At 40.6% G+C, this 21,802-nt stretch overlaps 4 protein-coding genes across 6 annotated transcripts in view; 1 reads left to right on the forward strand and 3 right to left on the reverse strand.

Moving 5' to 3' along the window:
- The window catches only part of LOC108054312 (uncharacterized), a 40,989-nt gene extending 37,962 nt beyond the window's left edge, over nt 1-3,027 (reverse strand). Inside the window, exon 1 of the mRNA XM_070217036.1 lies at nt 2,876-3,027. The gene's annotated coding sequence lies outside the window, so the exon portion shown is untranslated. The remainder of the gene's footprint in view (nt 1-2,875) is intronic.
- LOC108054306 (uncharacterized) lies at nt 131-1,573 on the reverse strand. Its single transcript, XM_017137193.3, has one exon. The coding sequence runs from the start codon at nt 1,303-1,305 to the stop codon at nt 544-546; it is 762 nt and encodes a 253-aa protein (XP_016992682.1). The 5' UTR covers nt 1,306-1,573; the 3' UTR covers nt 131-543.
- A 6,594-nt stretch (nt 3,028-9,621) lies between the features above and the next one.
- On the forward strand, nt 9,622-19,129 carry aux (cyclin-G-associated kinase). 2 transcript variants are annotated; one of them, XM_017137194.3, is made up of 9 exons: nt 9,622-9,974; nt 10,443-10,673; nt 10,732-10,871; nt 10,929-11,891; nt 16,193-16,602; nt 16,669-17,042; nt 17,101-18,068; nt 18,123-18,284; nt 18,338-19,129. In XM_017137194.3, the coding sequence occupies exons 1-9, from the start codon at nt 9,788-9,790 to the stop codon at nt 18,446-18,448; spliced, it is 3,546 nt and encodes a 1,181-aa protein (XP_016992683.2). In that variant the 5' UTR covers nt 9,622-9,787; the 3' UTR covers nt 18,449-19,129. The 2 variants fall into 2 exon arrangements, with proteins under 2 accessions (XP_016992683.2, XP_070073132.1); XM_070217031.1 differs by lacking the exon at nt 9,622-9,974 and adding an exon at nt 10,172-10,193.
- Nucleotides 18,783-20,840, reverse strand: DhpD (guanine deaminase). Of its 2 annotated transcripts, XM_070217035.1 has the most exons (6): nt 20,781-20,800; nt 20,600-20,711; nt 20,283-20,543; nt 20,049-20,203; nt 19,717-19,990; nt 18,783-19,661 (listed from the first exon to the last, which is right to left on the reverse strand). In XM_070217035.1, exons 2-6 carry the CDS (start codon nt 20,696-20,698, stop codon nt 19,098-19,100), a joined length of 1,353 nt encoding a protein of 450 aa, XP_070073136.1. In that variant the 5' UTR covers nt 20,699-20,711; nt 20,781-20,800; the 3' UTR covers nt 18,783-19,097. The 2 variants fall into 2 exon arrangements, with proteins under 2 accessions (XP_070073136.1, XP_016992684.1); XM_017137195.3 differs by having other exon boundaries at nt 20,600-20,840.
- Between the last annotated feature and the right edge of the window lie 962 nt (nt 20,841-21,802).

The following is a 21,802-nucleotide window of genomic DNA, read 5'->3' on the forward strand; positions in this document are numbered from 1 at the left end:
AACTGATTAAGCAAAACTTTATCGAAAATCCCCGACGCTCTTTTAATATTTTTGTAATATTTTGATATTTATTTGTTTTTATTTTGAATATTTTTTTAATATTCTCAAAAAGGATAAACGTTCAATATACGACGAACATATCAAATATCCCTGTTCACATTTGACTCAATTCCATTCAACGCCATATCCATTTGCGTTTTCAGAGGTTGAAGGGTCTGCGCCTGGCACTCCCCATTTATAACAAACGCCCGAAAAGTAATTGCCATGGCCCGATCATTAAAAAAGCCCGAAGAACGATTACATCCGTTTGTATGAGCGTTGAGATCTAAGGCAGTCCCATCATTGCTCACACAAACCAAAAAGAGGCTCCAGTTTTACTGCCGAATTTCGCCATTTTTATGGAATCTGGGCTGCTGTTGGCCCTAAATAAAAGTCTTTCTAATTAACAAAAATTTCACTTTTCACTTAACTTATTACATGTTCAGGCATGCATGGATCATAAATAACAGCGAGAGCGAGGGCAAAGGTGAGGAATGAAAAATATTATTCGGTGTAGAAACTAAAGCTGCTCCCATCGGCCAGCTTATTATTGAGCGCACCGCCGCGATTCTTTGACGTTTCCTGTGCCGCACCGGTTTCGGACACCAACTTCGCCGCTTTTTGGTCCTGCAGAGCGTCGCGCACGAAAAACACTCCGTTGGCTCCGAAGCGAAGGCAGTTAAATCGGTACTCGAAGAACTGGCTGGCAAGAACCTTGAAAACCACCGACAGACAGACCTGTATGTTGCCCTCGCCAAAGGTCCGGATGTCGTAGAGTCGCAGGCAGCTGAAGAGCGGCAGCGGCAGGAGCAGCGGTACGCAGTAGTCGGGAGGGTTGCGGGCGGAGAACCCAAAGTTGGCCACGGTGCGCTGGTTCAACTCGACACTCAGGTGCAGGCCCAGGTCCGCCCGAGTGTACTCGAGAGCGGCGCAGAGCCGCTGATTGAGGGATTCACCGAAGCCCAGGGCCAGGCCCAGGCAGCACCGGCAGGCGAGCTCGGAGCAGGAGCATGGCTGCCACAACTGCGGAAGCTCCACGATGTTCCCATTCACGGGCAGTCGCCTGGGGCCGCGCCATAGGGCCAGGTACCGCAGAGGCTCCAGCTGCTGGCCACTGAAAGGGTTGTAGAGCACCAGACGCGGCACTGACCTCAGAGCTGCACCCTGCAGTGGCCCGGCTAAGGGGTACAACTGTGCCCGGCAAGGCCCGCCTAGCGCCGTCAGCACGTAGATCAGTCCGTAGAAAAAGTTCCGTTGCCAGCACATGGTTGCTACAGATCCAAGTCCAGGTCCACAAGGTAATGGGGTTTTCCGGAAGCGTGTTCTCGGGCGCAATTGTCCAAACAGAGTGCTGTTTCTACTGTTTGCCCACGGTTGATTTTTCGAAAGCCAGAGCTCCGACCGTTTTACCGGCCCGCCAAATGGCTCGGAAAATGTTTATTGTCTTACATTAGATGGCTTTGGCCGAGTGCGGCAGCCCAGCCGACAACAAGTGCAATTGCCTAAAAATTGTGTCAATGCTAGATCGGTGTGATCGATACAGCTGCGGTGCCGGAGTAACGCGGAGCTAATGGATACGCTGATAAGGCAGAGGGTAATTTGCATTTGAGCGATTTCCAGGCGTTACGTGAAGCTGGCCAGGTGCAAACAGAAAATTGCACACTCGACCTGACACTTCGAAGTGTGTTAAAATTACCCGCACTGCTCTATTTGCGCAAACTTGAGGCAAAATCTGCCATCTGTAGCTATCCGTAAACATCGGAGTACCAAGCATAACGTAACGAACTAGCACTCATCCGAACAAAAAAAGACAACTTTTACGCTTTATTGAGGTCTTCATGGCGAGGGGGTCTAAATTCCGTAGGAAAGGCTTACACGTCACATTCAGTATTTCTCCATTCCGGTGACCAACGGTGTTCAGAGAAGGTTTCCCAATGAGCTGCTTATTTAGTTTCGAGACCGTTTGTTGGCCATTGTACATAGGAAATAAACTTTTTTAATGTAGCCGCCATTTGAGATCGAACTTCAAAGGTGGACCTTGAATTGGCTCATAGACACATGTACGGTTGAAAAATTATTCAATTTTTTATGCACACGTAAAAATGCGGGAATTTACACAGCCGACTCAAAGGGCAAAGACTTTTTAAAGCAAAAGCCTAACATTTTCCATGCCACCCAAAGAGTTTGTTGTTGCAATTTTTTTTTATCCAATGTTAACAATATAATATTACCAGAAGAAAATAAGTTACAACAATCAACCTTTAAAAACAAAGGCCGCAAACGCAAACACTGTTTTTTTTTCTCTTTTACAAAATCTTTAAATTATTTTTAGTATAAGGCTCGAAAGATAACGCGCTTTAAAATGCTATTTTGTTTTTTTATTTTTTAATTTTTATGAATAACAGCACAGGTCAACAAAATGGACTTTATTAAAAGGTGCAGGCCTATGGGCATTAAAATATGTTAATATAGACGTATATAAGAATATCTGCATACTTCGTTTTCGCGTTTAACGGGTATTATTTGTGCAATCGCGGTTTGAAAAAAATAGCAACATTTAATGTTTTGATTTAAGATATCTTTGACGGACTTTGCCCAACTGTATTAAAACCTATGCCAAAAAATGGCTTAGATGCCCAATTACTTAATTGCATTTAAGGTTCCATTATTATTTGAGTCAATCAAAGCCTATGAGCCATTGAAGTAATTTGTTCACCTCTATTCACAACCAACTTAATGCGGTGAACAGGCTTAAAAAAATACAAGGAAAACAAGAAAGGAAGCTACCTTCGGCCAGCCGAAGCTTATATACCCTTGTAGATAAAAGAATACTCACTCGGTGCAGTTCCAGGGATTCCAGATTCAGCGTTTCGATTTATTTCAATTTTGTTTTTAAGTAGTCAAGAATCAAAACGCCTACTTCCTACAAAGTTACAATGAATTTTCTTATATTTGTTTGGGAGCCTTAAGATATAGTGGTCCGATCCGGCTCGCTCCGACATATGTACTACCTGCAATAGAAAGAAGACCTTCGGGAAAGTTTCATCGCGATAGCTTTAAAACTGAGAGACTAGTTCGCATAGAAACGGACAGACGGACAGACGGACATGGCTAGATAGACTCGGCTATTGGTGCTGATCAAGAATATATATACTTTATGTGGTCGGAAACGTCTCCTTCACTGCGTTGCAAACATCTGACTGAAATTATAATACCCTCTACAAGGGTATAAACATCTGACTGAAATTATAATACCCTCTACAAGGGTATAAATATGTGCCGTAAAATATTTGACAGGCATCTAGACACGACTTTTCCCGAATTTTTGAGATAAAACCCACTATTGTACTTCAAAGGATGGAATTTATAGAATTTTTTCCGTAAGAACGGGAAAAGTAACAAGAATTTTGAAATTCCATTTTACAAAAATATATGACACATTCGTAGAAATTTGCCTTTCAATTTGTTTAGCAGTAGGCGCCGAACATCGAAAATTTGTATTTTCAAGGGGTTAGTATGCCTGTTAAATATCTCCCCCCACAATTTTAAGGCTACGCCACTGTTATCTTTAAAAAACTACTGTGTGAAGTCACGACCAACTCGTTACGTAATAGTTACTCAAAAATACTTGTTACTTTTTACGTTCCTATGAAAAAAATTCTTTAAATTCCATCCTTCGACGTATAATGGTCTTATTTATCTTAAAAATTCATACGCATCAAGTTAGCAGAACAACTTTGGAAATTGCAATTTTTTCTTATTGACAATTTGCCGTTATTTATCCGTAAATTATTCGTGAAACAATTAATTTTGCCGCTCAACTATTTTAAAAGTTATAGGATGTTCTGCTAACTTGATATCAAGTTAGCAGTACAACACCTTAAATGTTAACTTTTCCAAAATGTTTTTAAATGGGATTTTGCCGTTATTTATCCGTAAATTATTCGTGAAAGAAAAAATTTTGTCGCTCTTAATTTAAGATTTATTTTTTAAAAAAACATAGTTGTTCTGCTAAGTTGATATCAAGTTAGCAGTACAACTTTTCAAATGTTAACTTTTTCGAAATGTTTTTAGCTGACATTTTGCCATTATTTATCCGTAGATTATTCGTGAAAGAAAAAATTTTGTCGCTTATTGCGTATTAAAAATTCGGTGAAAGACGCCTGTAGATGCCTGTCAAATATTTTAGGGCACATATTTTTCCTTGTATTTTTTTAAGCCTGTTCACCGCATCAAGTTGGTTGGGAATAGAGGTGAACAAATTACTTCAATGGCTCATAGGCTTTGATTGACTCAAATAATGATGGAACCTTAAATGCAATTATTTAGAAGGGCATCTAAGCAATTTTTTGGCATAGGTTTTATTACAACTAAGCACAGACCCTCGAGGATATCTTAAATCAAAACAATTAATGTTGCTATTTTTTTCAAACCGCGATTGCACAAATACCACCCGTTAAACGCGAAAACTAAGTATGCAGATATGCTTATACCCGTCTATATTAACACAATTTAATGCCCATAGGGCTGCACCAAAAACACTGTCGGCCTGTGCAGTTATTCCCTTGACATTTTTTTAAAAATGAAATAATTAAAAAAAAACATAATACCCGTGTTTTATATAACTTACTAAAAATTTGTTAAAAAAGGCAACCGCGCATATTTTATACCTATATTTTTTTAAATTTATTTTACCCACAAAATCGCCATAAATCAAGTTTGAGTTTTATTTTTGATCACGACGAATAACTGTTATTTGTCAACTTTTATTATAAAACTTAAAAAATAACAGTTTTTTTTTGAGTTTTACTTTACAAATCAGAAAATAACTGTTAAAGTGTGATTTTAAAAATAAAACTTAGACAAGTTACGGTCCCTGAGCAAAACAAACCGATATTCCAAATTTGTTGCATAATTGAGGTTAATTAGGCTCAGATGACACATTCAATTTTTAACGTCAATTTATTGTAGCAATTTTTCTTTAATGGGACTTTAAACGAACGCGAGAAAGAATCAAATATTTTTGGCTGCTCTACCACTAACACCAATAATAAAGGCGCGATATCATATTAATCCTGACCCGCTTGCACTTCTTTAAACTCACACAAATGAAAAATTGTCACAATAAATTGACGCTAAAAATTGAAAAGGAAAAGGAACGTTATAGTCGAGTACTTCCGCTATCAGATAACCGTCTTAGCTAAATGGATAGCGAGGGTGGTGGAGATATGCAGTTGTCAAAGCTACTGTCTCCGTCTAGCGGCCGCTATCGGGTCCATCTAGTGACCATTTCATTTTTTGCTCTTAACTTTTTAATGGATTGTCCGATTTTAAAAAAAATAGCATTTAAACTTTTACAAAATCTGTAAAGACATGGGTGCCAGGCCCTTTTAAAAGGCCGTTAAAGCGACTGTGGGTGTACAAGTGGGCGTGGCGCTCGGATTTAACAAACTTGCGCTGCGTACAAGGTGGCGTGGCGTTCGGAAGAAACAAACTTGCGCTGCTTAGAAAGAATATGTGTGAATAATCCCAACCTTCTAGCTATAGAAGGTGGTAGTTTCCGAGATCTCAGCGTTCATACAGACAGAAAAGCCTCTTTGCTTTTTATAGCAAAACCGGGTACTTTTAAATTCAATTAAAAACAAGAAAGGAAGCTAGCTTCGGCAAGCCGAAGCTTATATACCCTTGCAGATCATTCTATTAATTTACAAATCGCAAAAATGTTCAATTTCTTACTATTTCACATTAATTTGTCGATTGCTTTTATCACAGCTATATGATATAGTAGTTCGATCTTTTAAAAATTAAAATCGAAATTCGGAAATATTTCAAAATAGTCATATCCCAGAGTAGAAGGGAATGTAATAAAAACCAACAAAGATATAATTTTTTTCCCATTAATTTCCATTTAATTTTTCGACTGTTCCTATGGCAGCTATATGATATAGTGATCCGATTTAAAAAACAAATAAAGCGAAATTCAGAAATATATAAAAAAAAATATTCCCAAGAGTAGAAGGTAAAATTTCAAAAAACACCGGAGCTAGAATTTTTTTACGTTTTTTTTTTTTGATCCTTCTATAATAAGATATAGTTGTCCGATCCGGTTGGTTCCGACTTATATACTACCTGCAATAGAAAAAAGGCTTTTGGGAAAGTTTTATCCCGATAGCTCAAAAACTGAGAGACTAGTTTGCGTAGAAACAGACAGACGGACAGACGGACGGACAGACGGACGGACAGACGGACATGGCTAGATCGACTCGTATTGTGATGCTGATCAAGAATATATATACTTTATGGGGTCGGAAACGTCTCCTTCACTGCGCACTGTGGGGCGCCTAGAACAAAAAGCCTGCCAAAATGTTTTTTTTTTTTTTAAGATTTTTCAAAATGTTGCAATGCAACTTTAAAAACAATTGAATTCTCTATACAAATTAAAAGGAAAGAGTGATCTGTGATGAATGGTTTTCCCACTACAGATTTATAAAGTGGATTTTTCGAATCATAATTTTAGCCAATAAGAAAAAAAGGTATTTTTACACATCTTTGAAATTTTTCTGAAAGCGCCCAAGGGCCTAAGTTGTATATGTAACGATTGAAATTTTAAGAGCAACCAATTCTTAAAATATTAAAAAAACAATACAAATTTTAGATACATAATTACTATTTTTTTTAATTTTTTAAAAGGGGTCCAAAAAAATTTGGATTTTTGGATATTTTTGGACGTAAAGTAGTGTTACACCCTAGATCCCCGTTTAATTCTTTTTTTTTTTAAGTTTAGATATTTAACTACATTTTCTGAAAAAATTAGCCTGCCCTTTTGTGCCTCTTCTTAGAAAACTACAGTTTAAGCTAGCAAGAAATGTTCATAATTTGAAATATCGTCAGCCCTGGTTCATTCGCGCGCCCTAACATCATGAAGATATTTTACTTATGTGAAGGTATTGATGAAGATAATGATAAATTAATAAACAAATTTGGGTTTAAAATTTTAAATTATGTTATTTTACTAAAAATACAGATATGAAATAAATACCGGTTTCTACCAGTTTTTTTTTTTTTAAATATGCTATATTTCCTTGATTGATTCTATGACATGTATAAGATACCATTGACCAATTAAAAAAAAAGGTAAGCATAGAGCTAAAATGATAAATAATGCCTTAATCCCAATTTATATGAACCAATATTGAAATAGAACCGAGACATTCCCCTTTGTAATAAGCGTTTATATGGCAGCTATAAGTTATAGTTGACCGATTTGAATAATTTTTTTTTCAAAAATCAAGTTAAATTAAAAAAAAATATTGGGAAACTTAGAACCCTATAACTAATTTATTTATATTTTTTTTCTTAAAAAAACAATTTTTTTTTCTTAAAAATTTTCGACAACAAAAAAATTTTACTAAAAAAATTCACCTTATGATGTTTTTTTACATATTTAATTGCCTTTAAGAATGCCCCATCAAAAGATATTTGCTATAGGGCTCCGCTGATTTAAGGCAGACTTTTGGCTTTTTCGCCCCACTGTGCTGCGTTGCAAACTTCTGACTGAAATCATAATACCCTCTGCAAGGGTATAAAAAACCATGGCAGACCAAAAAAAAAAAGAAGAGAACGCTAACAACTTTACACTTTTTTTCGAGGTAAGCCTTAAGACCAATTTTTGTTGATTAGTTTTTAGTTGCTTATCACGCTGAACTAATTAAAAAAAAATCCCAAAGAACCGTTCTGAAGATATTCGCAAAAATCCAGATTTTCGGACCTTCTTTTATAAAACCTAACAGATCTCAAAAACCATTAGACCAATAAACTTGGAACTTATACTATTTTCAAGGCAATAGATGAGCCTTTCTGAAAAGCTATTGTTTCAATAAAAATGCATATCTCCTAGAATTTGCACTCCATTTGCAAATATATGGCCTTAACTTGTTAACAACAAAGAGGCCGTTAGATCTGAAAGCACAAATAATTTATACATTTGTATGTGTATTTTTTTTAAGTAATGAAACTTTTTTGAATTTTCACAGGCTGTACCTCTATTAATTGCGACCCGATTACAACGAGTAATAACTTTTCGGAAAGGCTCATTAATTGCCTTTTAAATAGTGTAAGTTACAAGTTTATTGGTCTAATGGTTTTTGAGATCTGTTAGGTTTTATAAAAGAAGTGCCGAAAATCTGGATTTTCGCGAATATCTTCAGAACGGTTCTTTGGGATTTTTTTTTAATTTGTTCAGCGTGATTAGCAACTCAAACTATTTAATACCCGTCACTCAGCTAAAGGGAGTGCAAACGCTGTTGGTGTCCCGACTATAATCGTAACTCAGCTAAAGGAAGTGCGAGGGAGATATATATATATATATTTAGATTGCGTATAACTTTTTAATGAATGGTCCGATTTGAAAAAAAAACATTTCGATAGGTATAAATATACACAATAAAATTGTATTTATACTTCTCGGAAATCTTTAAAGATGTGGGCGCAGGACCCATTTTAAAATCGTTAGTGGGCGATTGTGGGCGCTAGAGGGGGCGTGGCGCTCTGCTGAATATGTGTGGAAAATCTTAACCTTCTAGCTTTTGTAGTTTCCGAGATCTCAGCGTTCATACAGACGGACAGACGGACATGACTAGATCGACTCGGCTAGTGACCCTGATCAAGAATATATATACTTTATGGGGTCGGAAACGCTTCCTTCTAGCTGTTACATACTTTTGCACGAATACAATATACCCTTTTACTCTACGAGTAACGGGTATAAAAATTGGTCTCAAGACTTACCGTTTTTTGCTGTAAACTATTCGTAATTATTTGTATTTGTAACTGCGCTGCCATAAGGCAGTTTTGAGCACCCCTGGTTTAGGGAATACCCTGACACTTTGAAGGCAAATAGATGCACCTTTTGGACCGCAACTAACGGATATGTAACCCGGGAAAGTTTGAAAATATATATTATTTAAAGAACTTTTTAAATGGCACTTTAACGTCATCAAAATGTATGCGTTCAGAAGAACAGTTTTTGTTGCTATGCGCGTTGTTGTAATCATGAACGCCCCTATTGCCCAATTTTATTTTATAAAATAAAATAATACAAAACAAGAAAGGAAGCTACCTTCGGCCAGCCGAAGCTTATATACCCTTGTAGATAAAAGAATACTCACTCGGTGCAGTTCCAGGGATTCCAGATTCAGCGTTTCGATTTATTTCAATTTTGTTTTTAAGTAGTCAAGAATCAAAACGCCTACTTCCTACAAAGTTACAATTAATTTTCTTATATTTGTTTGGGAGCCTTAAGATATAGTGGTCCGATCCGGCTAGCTCCGACATATGTCAAAAATCGCAGCTGCTTCCAGCAAATGGACTTTATGGGAATTTTTATGGCATACTCATTGGGAAAATTTCGGAACTGCAAAACCTTTCGGACCATCTCTTCAAAACTCGCTGGTTATATGACGCTGTTGCAGAATCGCCATCTGAACAGGGTATTAACGATGCGCTGCTTGACATCGATAAAGGTAAAGCATGAAATATCGATAACGCAAGGGCTGCCAAAAAAGGTTATCGGAGTCAGCTCAGTCCGTTCACACTCTAGCGGAAAATGCACTCCGCAGCCCTTCGTATTCTTATTATTTTTTGTTTGCCACAGTGCAGCCGAAATGTTTTAGTTCTTTAAAGTGGCTCCAGAAAGTACAAGTCAAACCGTTTGCGACCAAGAAACGCACTAGTGTGGTCCTACAGCAAAATGGGCGAATTCTTCAAGTCGCTTAACTTCAACTATTTCTCCTCCAGCGAGGGAGCTCCATCTGCCAACGGGGCTGCAGGAGGCGTAGCAGCAGGTGCCCTCGGGGGCAGACTGGACAACGATTTCGTGGGCCAGGTCGTCGAGGTGGCTGGTCACAGACTGCGCATCAAGTGTGTCATAGCGGAAGGTGAGGGGAGTGGGCGGAAAAAATCAATAGGTAGTGAATCCAGCAGGCACCACTCGCGGAAAGAAAAGACCGATCTGAACACTTCGCTGCGCTTTGTTTACGCTTTCTGATTTCAGGCTGAGCCGTTCCGTTCCGCCATTTCAAACCAACATCCTCGTTTTAGCCGCAGTGCATTGCCACTGACTCTGTTACACATTAACAACTCGCGTTCCATGACCTGTGAGTCACGCCTCGCCAAAGTGATCGCCTCTCTTATATAAGAACGGCATTGGAGCCGGGTGAAGGCTACGAACTCTAGCGGAAGACAAAGGGCAAAAAACCTACTGAAAATTTGAGCATACATACATAGATAGCATGCTATAAGCTAGCAACTTCCCCTTTACTTAAACCCACTGCAGTTAGCATTTAAAAAGCCCCTTATCAGCGCTGTGTTATCGACATACTCTCTCGCTTCCACCCCTTTTTCAGGCGGATATGCCTTTGTGTACGTCGCCCAAGATGTGCAAACTGGAACCGAGTACGCCCTCAAGCGTCTGCTCGGTGCTGATCAGCAGTCCTGCACTGCCATAATCAACGAGATCGGCATCCACAAACAACTCTCGGGGCACCGAAATATAGTCGAATTCGTGGGCTCCAGTTACACTGCCCCGTCTGCACAGCAAGGGGCACAGTATCTGCTACTCACGGAGCTGTGCAAAGGTAAGCGCGTCTATAGGGCCTCCAATTAGCACTTTATCTGAATTGGTATGGCTTACAGGCGGATCCCTGGTGGACTGCTTTAAAGCAAATAATGCTGCCATCGATCCACCTTTGGTGCTGCGCATCTTCTACCAAATGGCGCAAGGCGTGGCCTGCCTGCATTCCCAGTCGCCGCCGATCGCCCATCGAGACATAAAGGTAATATGTCTTACATAAAGACAATTTACGCCGTAATCCCCTCCAATTCCATTGCAGATCGAAAACTTCCTTATTGGCAACGACAAGCAGATCAAATTGTGTGACTTTGGCTCCTCCACGAAGGAGGAGCTCTCTCCCACGTTTGAGTGGAGTGCCAACCAGCGAAACATGCTAGAGGATCAGCTGAATACCGTGACTACGCCAATGTACCGGGCCCCAGAGATGCTCGATACTTGGTCCAATAACCCCATCGGTCCCAAAGCGGACATCTGGGCTCTCAGTTGTATCCTCTACTTCTTGTGCTACCGCAGGCATCCTTTCGAGGATGGCGGCAAGCTGCGAATCATCAACGCCAACTATATACTTCCTCCTGATCCTCAATACCAGAGCTTCCGAGATATCATCAGGGGCTGCTTCAAAGTGAACCCAGGCGACCGCCTGGACATCTCGATGGTGCTCGAACGCCTCGCAGCCATCGCGGAAACAAACAACTGGTCGCTCAAAGGGCCTCTAGATCTGCGTGGAATTCCTATCGAATCATTACCGATTGAGAGCCCCGCTCGAAAAAATTCAGTTAATTCAGAGTTTTACACCGAATCGTATGGTACCAGTCCGCACACAGCGTCCCCCGCCGTCGCCGCTTCCTCCTCCAGTAATGGACACGGAAGCTTGCTGTCATCGCTGCGTGGCGGAGCTGGAACGTTGTTTAAAAACATTAAGGATACATCGACCAAAGTGATGCAGACAATGCAGCAATCAATCGCACGCACCGATCTCGACATTAGCCACATTACCTCTCGGATTCTGGTTATGCCCTGTCCATCTGACGGATTTGAGTCGGCGTACAAGACAAACAACATCGAAGACGTTAGGCTTTCTTTGGAGAGTCGTTTCGCTCCTAACAAATTAAGCATTTACAACTTTGGTCAACGCACAGTGCCACGGCTTCCGCCCCCTGTTCGAACTGTTGAGGCAGGTTCCGTCTATGGGTGTCCGCAGGCTCATGCTCCCAATCTCCAGGTATGTAAATGGAAATCAAGAATATTGACTCGTCATGAAGTAAAATACGAGAAACTACCTTTGGGTACTAAAATACAAAATCCTATTTTTTTAAGTCTTACAGCGCCCAACTAATTTAGCTAATATATAGACTTTGGACTTTTTACAATTATAATATCACCTTTTAACTTTGACAAACAAATGAATAGGCTAAATTAAGTATTTTGTGTGCTAGAACCCGACAAACTCTGAAAATGTAGAAATTTCTGTTTATATCGGAAAAACTTTGATAAAATCCGACAAAAAATAGAGACGTGAACCATTTTATAGTTGCCGTCCCAAAGATCCAAACCAACAACATTTGAAAAAAATCCATGGTCAAATACATTTTATTTTGATTTTTAAAAATTGCAATGTTAGGCCTATAACCAACCCCTGAAATTTTAATTTAGTTTTGATCATTGTTATTCTTCTTTAATAATAATAAAAACTTGGATAAAATCCGACAAAAAATGGAGACGTGTACCATTTAAAGTTGCCGTCACAACGAACCAAACCAACCACAATTGGAAAAATCCATGGTCAAATATTTTTTGGTTGATTGCAATGTTTGGCCTATAACAGGCTGGCGCCTGAAATTTGAAGTTCAGTATTGATCATTGTTGTCAGATGTTGAACAGAGTTATACAAAAATTTTACCGAAAAAAAATATTTTTTAAAAAGCATTTTTTTAATTTGCAAAAAAACGTCAAATAAAAAAGTACCCCCTCATTGAAAATCTGTATCTGACTTCGTGTATTTTGCATTAATTCCTCTAAAAGATATAGTTGTCCGATCCGGCTGGTGCCGACTTATATATTACCTGCAATAGAAAAAAGATTTTTGGGAAAGATTCATCCCGATATTTTTAAAACTGAGAGACTAGTTTGCGTAGAAACGGGCGGACATGGCTAGATCGAATATCTTGTGATACCGATCAAGAATATATATATTTTATCGCATCGGAAACGTCTTTTTCATAAAGTATAAATATTTTTGATCAGCATCACTAAACGAGTCGTTCTAGCCATGTCCGTCAGTCCGTCCGTTGCTACGCAAACTAGTGGGGACGGAAACGTCTCCTTCACTGCGTTTCAAACTTCTGACTGAAATCATTATACCCTCTGCGAGGGTAATGGAAGCTAGCTTCGGTCAGCCGAAGCTTATATACCTTTGCAGATCATTCCTCTTAATTTACAAATCGCAAAAATGTTAAACTTCGTATTATTTTGACATAATTTTTTTATCTTTCCTATGGCAGCTATTTAATAGATTCGCCCGATTTATATTTAATTTACTTCGAAAATATTAAATAAAGTAATATCCTAGAGTAGGAAACAAGAGAGAACGCTATAGTCGGGTTATTGTCCCGACTATCTAATCCCCGTCACTCGGCTAAAGGGAGTGCGAGGGAGATGGATATATAACATTTTTTTGATTGCGTATATCTTTTTATTGAATGGTCCTATTTGAAAAATGCCTTCTACATTTCGATAGGTATAAATATACACAGCAAAATTGCATTTATACTTCTCGAAAATCTTTGAAAGTGTGGGCGTGGACAAGGCTAGATCGACTAGATCTAGTGACGCTGATCAAGAATATGCTTTATGGAGTCGCAAACTTCTGATCAAGGGTTTAATAATCGGATGACTATATTATATACCTGTCATAGGAAGATACAAAAATGAATGTCAAAGTAATACGAAAATTAACATTAACCTCTTAACGACGATCGCACCATCGACATACAAAAGTTATAATTCAGTTCTGATTTCGTCACTTCTTTTTGTTTTTGTTTTATATCAGAAGTTTTTGCTTTTAACATCAATTACTTTTGCTATAATACTCATATTAACTATTGTAATAGGATTTTAATCAATATATTTATATTTTGGCAAGGCCAACCCCAATTGGTTACTGTATCCCGAACTAAATTGTAGGAATTATATTCGAAGACATCCGAAATTCGACAAACAATTTTTAGTTAAAAACTTCTCTATAACAAAAAAAGGTCGCATAAAAAGCTAATCTTTGGATTTCGTTTATTTTTACCTATCGAAATGTAGAAGACATTTTTCAAATCAGACCATTCGTTAAAAAGTTATGCGCCATCTCCATCTCCCTCGCACTACCTCTAGCTGAGTAACGGGTATCTGATAGTCGGGTTACCTCTCATATTTATACCCTTGCAGAGGGTGTTATTATTTCAGTCAGAAGTTTGCAACGCAGTGAAGGAGACGTTTCCGACCCCATAAAGTATATATATTCCTGATCAGCATCACTAGACGAGTCGATCTAGCAGGATCGGACAACTATTCCTATAGCTTCCATAGGATGGATCCGAAAAGAAACGTTAAAAAATTCTAGCTTCGGTGTTTTTTGAAATAAAACTTTCTACTCTTGGGAATATTATTTTTTAAATATTTCTGAATTTCGAATTGAATATTTAAAAAATCGGACGACTATATCATATATCTGCCATAGGAACGATTAAATTGGGAAATTATTGGGAAAGTAATAGGAAATGAATTTTAGCTTCTTTGGCTTTTATTGAATTCTCTTCTACTCTAGGATATGACTCTTTTTAAATATTACCGAATTTCAATTTTAATTTTATAAAAATCGGACGACTATATCATAAAGCTGCCACATAAACGAACGAAAAATAATTGAAAATTAATTGGAAACAAATTATAGCTTCGTTGGTTTTTATTGTATTCTCTTCTACTCTAGGATATGATTTTTTTATATTTCAGAATTTCGAATTAAATTTAAACAAAAATCGGACGACTATATTATATAGTTGCCATAGGGAAGGATAGGAAAATAATCTAAAAATATTACGAAATTAAACATTTTTGCGATTTGTTAGTTAATAGGAATGATCTGCAAGGGTATACGGCTTCGGCTGGTCGAAGTTAGCTTCCTTTCTTGTTTTTAATGGTTTCCCGCCAAACTGGCGTGTCAAAAGTTGTAGAACAAAAGTTTCTTACATTGTCTTGCTTAACACTGTAAAAATAAGTACAGGATCCTATAACAACGATTGGGTGCATACAAACAAACAAAGGAACAAAAATTTTCATTTTGAAAAGAGCTCCAAAAACTTGAGTTTGGAATAACTTTTGAAGCATCGGATTTTCTTCTATGACCTCATTCGACGGGTATTTTTAATAGGAACACTAAAAATAATACTATGTGACATTTATCCCCATCGGCCCCAACAGCTCTAAGTTTTCAAATTTTCACTTTCACCGCTCTTTCTTACGAAATAATTAATTTCCCTAAAGTCTTGCAAGCCTTTAAGCTTTTGCGATACCTTACGATCGGACCATCACAGCAGATTTTCAATTCTGCGGCTATATAATAGTAGTCGTCTTCGCACACTCTCTTGGTGCGCTTCGACCCTACGTGGACTGCCGTCAACATTGATAATTTTTATACCCGTTACTCGTAGAGTAAAAGGGTGTATTGTATTCGTGCAAAAGAGTGTAAAAGGGAGAAAGAAGCGTTTCCGACCCTATAAAGTATATATATTCTTGATCAGGGTCACTAGCCGAGTCGATATAGCCATGTCCGCCTGTCCGTCTGTCTGTCTGTATGAACGCAGAGATCTCGGAAACTACAAAAGCTAGAAGGTTGAGATTTCCCACACATATTCTTGGGCTTCCTACGCAGCGCAAGTTTATTTCAGCCGAGCGCCACGCCCCCTCTAACGCCCACAACCGCCCACTAACGATTTAAAAATGTTTCTGGCGCCCACACCTTTAAAGATTTCCGATAAGTATAAATGCAAGACATTTTTTAAATCGGACCATTCATTAAAAAGTTATTCGCAATCAAAAAAATGTTATATATCCATCTCCCTCGCACTCCCTTTAGCCGAGTGACGGGTATAAGATAGTCGGGACACCAACCCGACTATAGCGTTCTCTCTTGTTTTTCTATTATATTTTTGATTATTCTTATGGGAGCCATAAGATATAATGGTCGGATCTACTAGAAAGAAGACTTTTGGGAAAGTTTCGTTGCGATAGCTTTAAAACTGAGGGACTAGTTCGCATAGAAACGGACAGACGGACAGACGGACATGGCTAGATGGACTCGGCTATTGATGCTGATCAAGAATATATATACTTTATGTGGTCGGAAAGGTCTCCTTCACTGCGTTGCAAACATCTGACTGAAATTATAATACCCTCTGCAAGGGTATAAAGATAAATTAAAGTCTTTTAATTTCTTTTTACAATTAATGATGACAATCAAACCTCTTTTTACATTAGGACCTTTTTACCGTGTCAGCAGATATATATAATTTCCTCAACGCGGACCCGAAATCAATTGTGATTGTGCAGACAGGAGACTCGGGTGGGTGCACTGCCGCCACAGTCATCTGCGCTCTACTCATGTATGCGGACTTGCTGCAGGAGCCGGAAGATGCCGTGCAGGTTTTCGCCGTAAAGCGCCACACCATAAACCTGCGTCCCTCTGAATTTCGCTACCTGTACTACTTCGGTGACATCCTACGCCCCACGCCCCTGCTGCCACACTACAAGAACATAAATCTTGTGTCCCTTTGTTGCCAGCCTGTTCCCAAAATGACCAAGTCGCGCGACGGATGCCGGATTTACATGGAAGTATATTGTAACGAGAACCTATTGCTTAGCACACTGCAGGAATATGAAAAGATGCGGTATGATTGGTTCGAACAAAAGTGATTTAAATACCTAAATATTAAAGTACATTTTTTGGTTGGCAGATTACACCAGGCAGTGGCCGGAAAAATAGTGTTGCCGATCAATTTGACCGTCTGTGGTGATGTGACTGTGGTGTTGTACCACGCCCGAAAGGGAATGGTGCGACCACAAGGCCTTAAGATATGTCAATTTCAAATAAATACGGGATTTATCCCTGAACCAGAAACGCTGATTACGTTTACAAGCCAGGACCTGGATGACCTGCCAGATCCTGAACAAGTGGCTCCGAGTTTCTGCGTGTCGCTCTCGCTGGCGGTGACTGACTCGGAAACCCTTCCCAGCCACAGGCCGCCATGGATGCCGGCAAAACCCATGCGATCGCCAGCCGCTCTGTTCAGCTCGGATCTGGAATTCGCAGAAATGCTGGACAATTTTGGTAAGTGCTTAAGCTTGTTGGATCTGTGCATTGTTTTCAACATATTCTGGTAATCTAGTGACAAAGCCCACCACGCGTGCGTTGCCACCGCTTGGGCTGCGAAAGAGTGATTGCTCCAGCTCTCCGCACGTTTTGCCGGATGTCACAGAAATTGCCCATGAACCTACGCCTGTGCCAGAGCCTTCTCCGCCCATTGACCTGCTAAACCTGAACCAGCAGCCTAGTGACGCGCCGGCGGCCGATCCTTTAACTAGCGCTAAGCCCAGCACAGATGCTAGCTTTGACTTGTTAGGGGCCTTTGGCGATGATGACTGCACGGGTATAGGCTCTGCGCCGATTCCCGACATCCTTCCACCACCGCCACTGCAGCATCCACCGTCGAGAATCAACACTGACCCGTTCGACATATTTGGCTCTGTGGACCAAGGCAACGCAGCCAGCATTAAGCCATCGGCTGGACCAGACCTTCCACCATTTGTTGGCTCCCTGCCAACTTTTGTAACTAACCCCGCGGTCACTAAAACTGATGCGTCACCATCGCAGCCTCCTAAGGCATCTGCAGATCCCTTTGCTGACATCGCCAACCTGGCTTCAGGACTCAACATAACTTTTAACCGGAGCACCCTGAGTGGAAAGTCTCCTGTCGGCACTAGTCCCCAGCCGACTCAGTTCTCTAGCCCAACTCACCGGCCGTCCCCATCCTCACAGCCCCAGGGGACGTATATGCAGACACCAACACAACAACATTCTCAGCCGACGATGTCTGCCAGGCCAACGCCGCAGTCACAGTCAGTACCTGCCCAACCGCGTCCGGACTACAGTCGAGTCCACTTCGATTCACAGAAGCCAGCACAGCAAGCGGGTGGTGGTGGAACCAAGAGCTCCGACATATTTGCAGACATTTTAGGCCAACAAGGCTACTCCTTCGGCAGCAAAATGAATCAGGGTCCGCGGTCCATCAACGAAATGCGGAAGGAAGATTTGGTTAGAGATATGGACCCCAAGAAAGTGCGAATTATGGAATGGGTAAGGCATTACGGTGAAGATATAGGAGCCGCCGTTTATTTTTTCAATTTTCAGACCGATGGAAAGAAAAACAACATCCGTGCGCTCCTGTGCTCCATGCACACCGTACTGTGGGACAACGCAAAGTGGAACCGCTGCGAAATGTCCACCATGGTGACCCCGACTGAGGTGAAGAAGGCATACCGCCGCGCCTGCCTGGCAGTACATCCTGACAAGGTAGGTGACATGTGCTAAATGAAATCCTTTTTTTTAATATAACTTATTTTTAGCACAATGGAACAGAGAACGAGGAGATTGCCAAGCTCATTTTTATGGAACTGAACAATGCATGGACAGATTTCGAAAACGATGCCACGCAGCAAAATATGTTCAATGCGTAAAACGCGTCCTATACCTGTATATTTAAGGCAATTAGCCGTAATTATCGTATTCTTAGCGAAATCTAGTTTAAATTCATGTAAGAGTGTAAGCTTTAATCTGTAACGTCAAAGTATTGGCTAACGTCACCATCTGCGCAGGCAATTTAGATAGCCCAAAAAAATTCCTTTGAAATTCTGAACACTCAAGGACATTTTACTTAATTTGTATACCAGCAATGCCAATTCCAACATTCCTATACCAATGTAGAAAATCCAAGTACTCAGACCGCGGTGATTATCGACTAAAATGGCCGGGAGATTACACGCCTTATCCATCATCCCATAGAAATCGATATTTCGTATATAAAAATATATACTCTTTATTCGCAGCAATAAGATTAATTACGATATGTCCTTGACCCATTTATAGCCAATATGTGATTAAACTATAAATTGATGGATAATAAGAGTTTATGTACATAACTTTTCAGAGTATAAAATGTAAAACTAAATGTAGTTTTACTTTTTAAAAGTTCAACTGTACATAAGAAAAGAATATGGGAGGTTAACTAAAAGCTAAAATCCGTTTCAGCATTTAATGTTTGTCGCTATAAAAATAAAATATCCTTACGTTTTCCTGTGAGATGACGCTGTTGAAATTCTAGCTGCTTTATTCCAACTGACATCCTTTTTTAATAGACTTGCCGGCGACAAAAACCTCCAAAATATTGCGATCACTACCGGTGTAAATAAACTTCTCCACCAGCTCGTCGACATTCAGCTTCCGCACCGGATTGTCTACAACGCTTACGTCCACTAAAAGGGCATCAAACTCCTTTCCGAAGACGAAGTTTCCAGTCAGGTGGTCCAGGGAGAGCGCCTTGGCTCCGCCCAACGTGGCCAAGTAGAGTGCCTGTTTGTACTTTAGCTGGACGTAGTTCGGATCTTGTTTTTTGGCCTCCCCCGTTCCGCGAATGTTCTGCTTCTTGAAGAAGTCCAGGTGCTTAGACACGTCCAACGCGCGTAGCAGGGCGTCCTGAATTGAAACAGAGTTTCCACCCGAAACGTCTGTGCCCAGGCCCACGGTGACGCCGTTGGTAACCAGCCGCTGAACGTCGCATAGACCTGAGCTGAGCATCGTGTTTGATGCAGGACAATGTGCCACCGAGCATCCGCGAGATTTAAGGAGTTCAACCTCGTCGTCCTCGAGATGTACGCCATGCGCCATTACCGTCTGCAATTTAAGATGGATGAAGAGACGTCACAAACAGAAGCTTGAGCGGAGTAACCTTGTTGGTCAGGAGTCCAGCCTCGTCGTAAGCTCCGGCGTAACTAGTCTTGAAGATCCCCTTCACCACCTCGATCTCTGCCAGATTTTCGCTGATGTGGCTCTGGACGTGCAGATCGAATCGCTTCGCTATATCGCCCAGATCCTTTAACAGTTCCTTGCTGCAGCTGAGGGCGAAGCGGGGCGTGATTGTGGGCAGCACAAGGGAACTTCCGAGCTTGCGCATTTCCTGCACGAACGCCAGAGTAGCGCTGGCCGACTCCTCCGCAGTCTCCCTGTACGGAAGAACGTTGGTGAGTTGACCAGACCAAATCGGTCACGCTCGGTACTCACACGTAGAAATCGGGGCTGTTGCAGTTCGAGCAGACCTTGCCAACGAGCGCCCGCTGACCTTGGCGCACCGCCTCGCGCGCCAAGATCAGCGTCGACTCCAGGTGGTTCGTGGCGAAATAGGACGCCAGGGTGGTTCCGCAGCGCAGCGTTGCTTGCTGGGGGTATCGCATTATCATTATCAGTAAATTGAAATCGACAGCAGATAAGGAGTACGGGTGCTCCCAAGCTACTTACGACAACGCTTTGGTAGACCTGTTGGGCGTAAAGGTGGTCGGAAAACTTAGCCTCCAGCGGGAAGGTGTACTTGTTCAACCAGTCCAGAAGAGGCATGTCAAGCCCCAGGCCCACTTGTGCGAACTGCGGGGCGTGTATGTGGCAGTCGACGAAGCCCGGCATGAGGAACTGGTAATCCGTCAGCCGAACCTCGGCCAAATCCTTGGTCCTGACCGGGTTGCTGGACACCCACTGCTGAAAGTCATGGCCCACACCTATTATCTGCGTGCGAAACAACATTAAGACACTGTTTTATAGTGACAAGTCATGGTGAACACCTTTCCGCCGTCATCCACTGCCAGGAATCCATTTTCAAAGGACTCAAATTCGTTGAAGGACTTGGTATGCACGATAGTTCCATGAAAAACAGTTGCCATCGCGGAGGTTTTCCTATCAGGGAGAATCTAAACGTGTTCCCGATCAGACTTCAGAACACGCAATGATTATGGTCTACTCAACAAGTTTTTAAATTGTCGCCAAGATGCACGCGTCTCAAAGCGAATGGCCCTATAATCACTTAATTATACAGAATGACACTTGCCATTGTGACACATTTTTCAGCGAAAACGTTGTCTACGGCAATATTAAAATTATTATTATTTTTAAAGACGATCGATTTTGCTTTTAAAATATGAAAAAAGACAGTTTATTTGGTATAATCCGAAGTAGGCACATTCTTAATTAACAAGCTTCGCAAGACAGAATGTTGATGCTGCCAACTTATTAGGGGATGTCTATATACATATCACAATTTCTTTTTTTTTTTATTAGGCTTTGATTTCAACGAATGTTGAAAATGAAGGTTGGTCGCACGACTAGTGCATATGACCAGATACTTTGTCTTGAATTTTGTGTTACACAAACTTAACCTAAAAGTGAATCCACACCACGAGGTCCCTTGCCCTACCCGGCGTGAAATGTGCGTGTTTCTTCAAAGGCCTGTGAATGTGGACCGAATATATATCACAATTTCGACGATACAAAGAAAAAATTGTTTTGCACTAATGCGCCAGTTAGGGTCGATGTCTTGAACGCACCAGTTTAGGAATACAATACTTGGCGCCAGTTGACTTGTTTGATCGGGTGAACTCTGAAAACTTCGGTCACACTACAAAATAATAATTTTGTGAAACTCTTAGGGCCGGTTTCTCGAGTGCCGGCTAACATTTCTCGAACAGATAAAGTAACTGCTAATGTGTTTGGCTTTCTCGAGCATCAATGTGAGAGCTAACTTTGACAGGAACTCGGAGTCCCTGTTAAGCGTTTTCGACTCGATAGAATGACAGCTGATTTTCCAAAGCCAACTAAGAAGAAGAAACGAAATCACAGCTGACTTTTCCTTTGAATTACACCCAAACAGCTGATGAAATAATCGAATCACCCCATTTTTTGTGTTTGTACGTTAACAGCACTCTGTAATTGTTTCTCGTTCACATAAATTAAAGCAGTCGAGTAAGCGGATATGCTTTTACGAACAGTTT

This window comes from Drosophila takahashii, chromosome 3R (assembly GCF_030179915.1).
Source record: "Drosophila takahashii strain IR98-3 E-12201 chromosome 3R, DtakHiC1v2, whole genome shotgun sequence".
Classification (NCBI taxonomy): Eukaryota; Metazoa; Arthropoda; class Insecta; order Diptera; family Drosophilidae; genus Drosophila; species Drosophila takahashii.

Coding starts and splice junctions, on each gene's coding strand:
- DhpD (XM_017137195.3), bottom strand. CDS start 20,698: ATGGCAACTGTTTTTCATGGAACTATCGTGCATACCAAGTCCTTCAAC. Junction 20,544..20,599: donor CAGTGGATGACGGCGGAAAG/GTGTTCACCATG, acceptor TTTCGCACGCAG/ATAATAGGTGTGGGCCATGA. Junction 20,204..20,282: donor AGGTCTACCAAAGCGTTGTC/GTAAGTAGCTTG, acceptor CGATACCCCCAG/CAAGCAACGCTGCGCTGCGG.
- aux (XM_017137194.3), top strand. CDS start 9,788: ATGGGCGAATTCTTCAAGTCGCTTAACTTCAACTATTTCTCCTCCAGC. Junction 9,975..10,442: donor CAAGTGTGTCATAGCGGAAG/GTGAGGGGAGTG, acceptor CCCCTTTTTCAG/GCGGATATGCCTTTGTGTAC. Junction 10,872..10,928: donor TCGCCCATCGAGACATAAAG/GTAATATGTCTT, acceptor ATTCCATTGCAG/ATCGAAAACTTCCTTATTGG.
- LOC108054306 (XM_017137193.3), bottom strand. CDS start 1,305: ATGTGCTGGCAACGGAACTTTTTCTACGGACTGATCTACGTGCTGACG.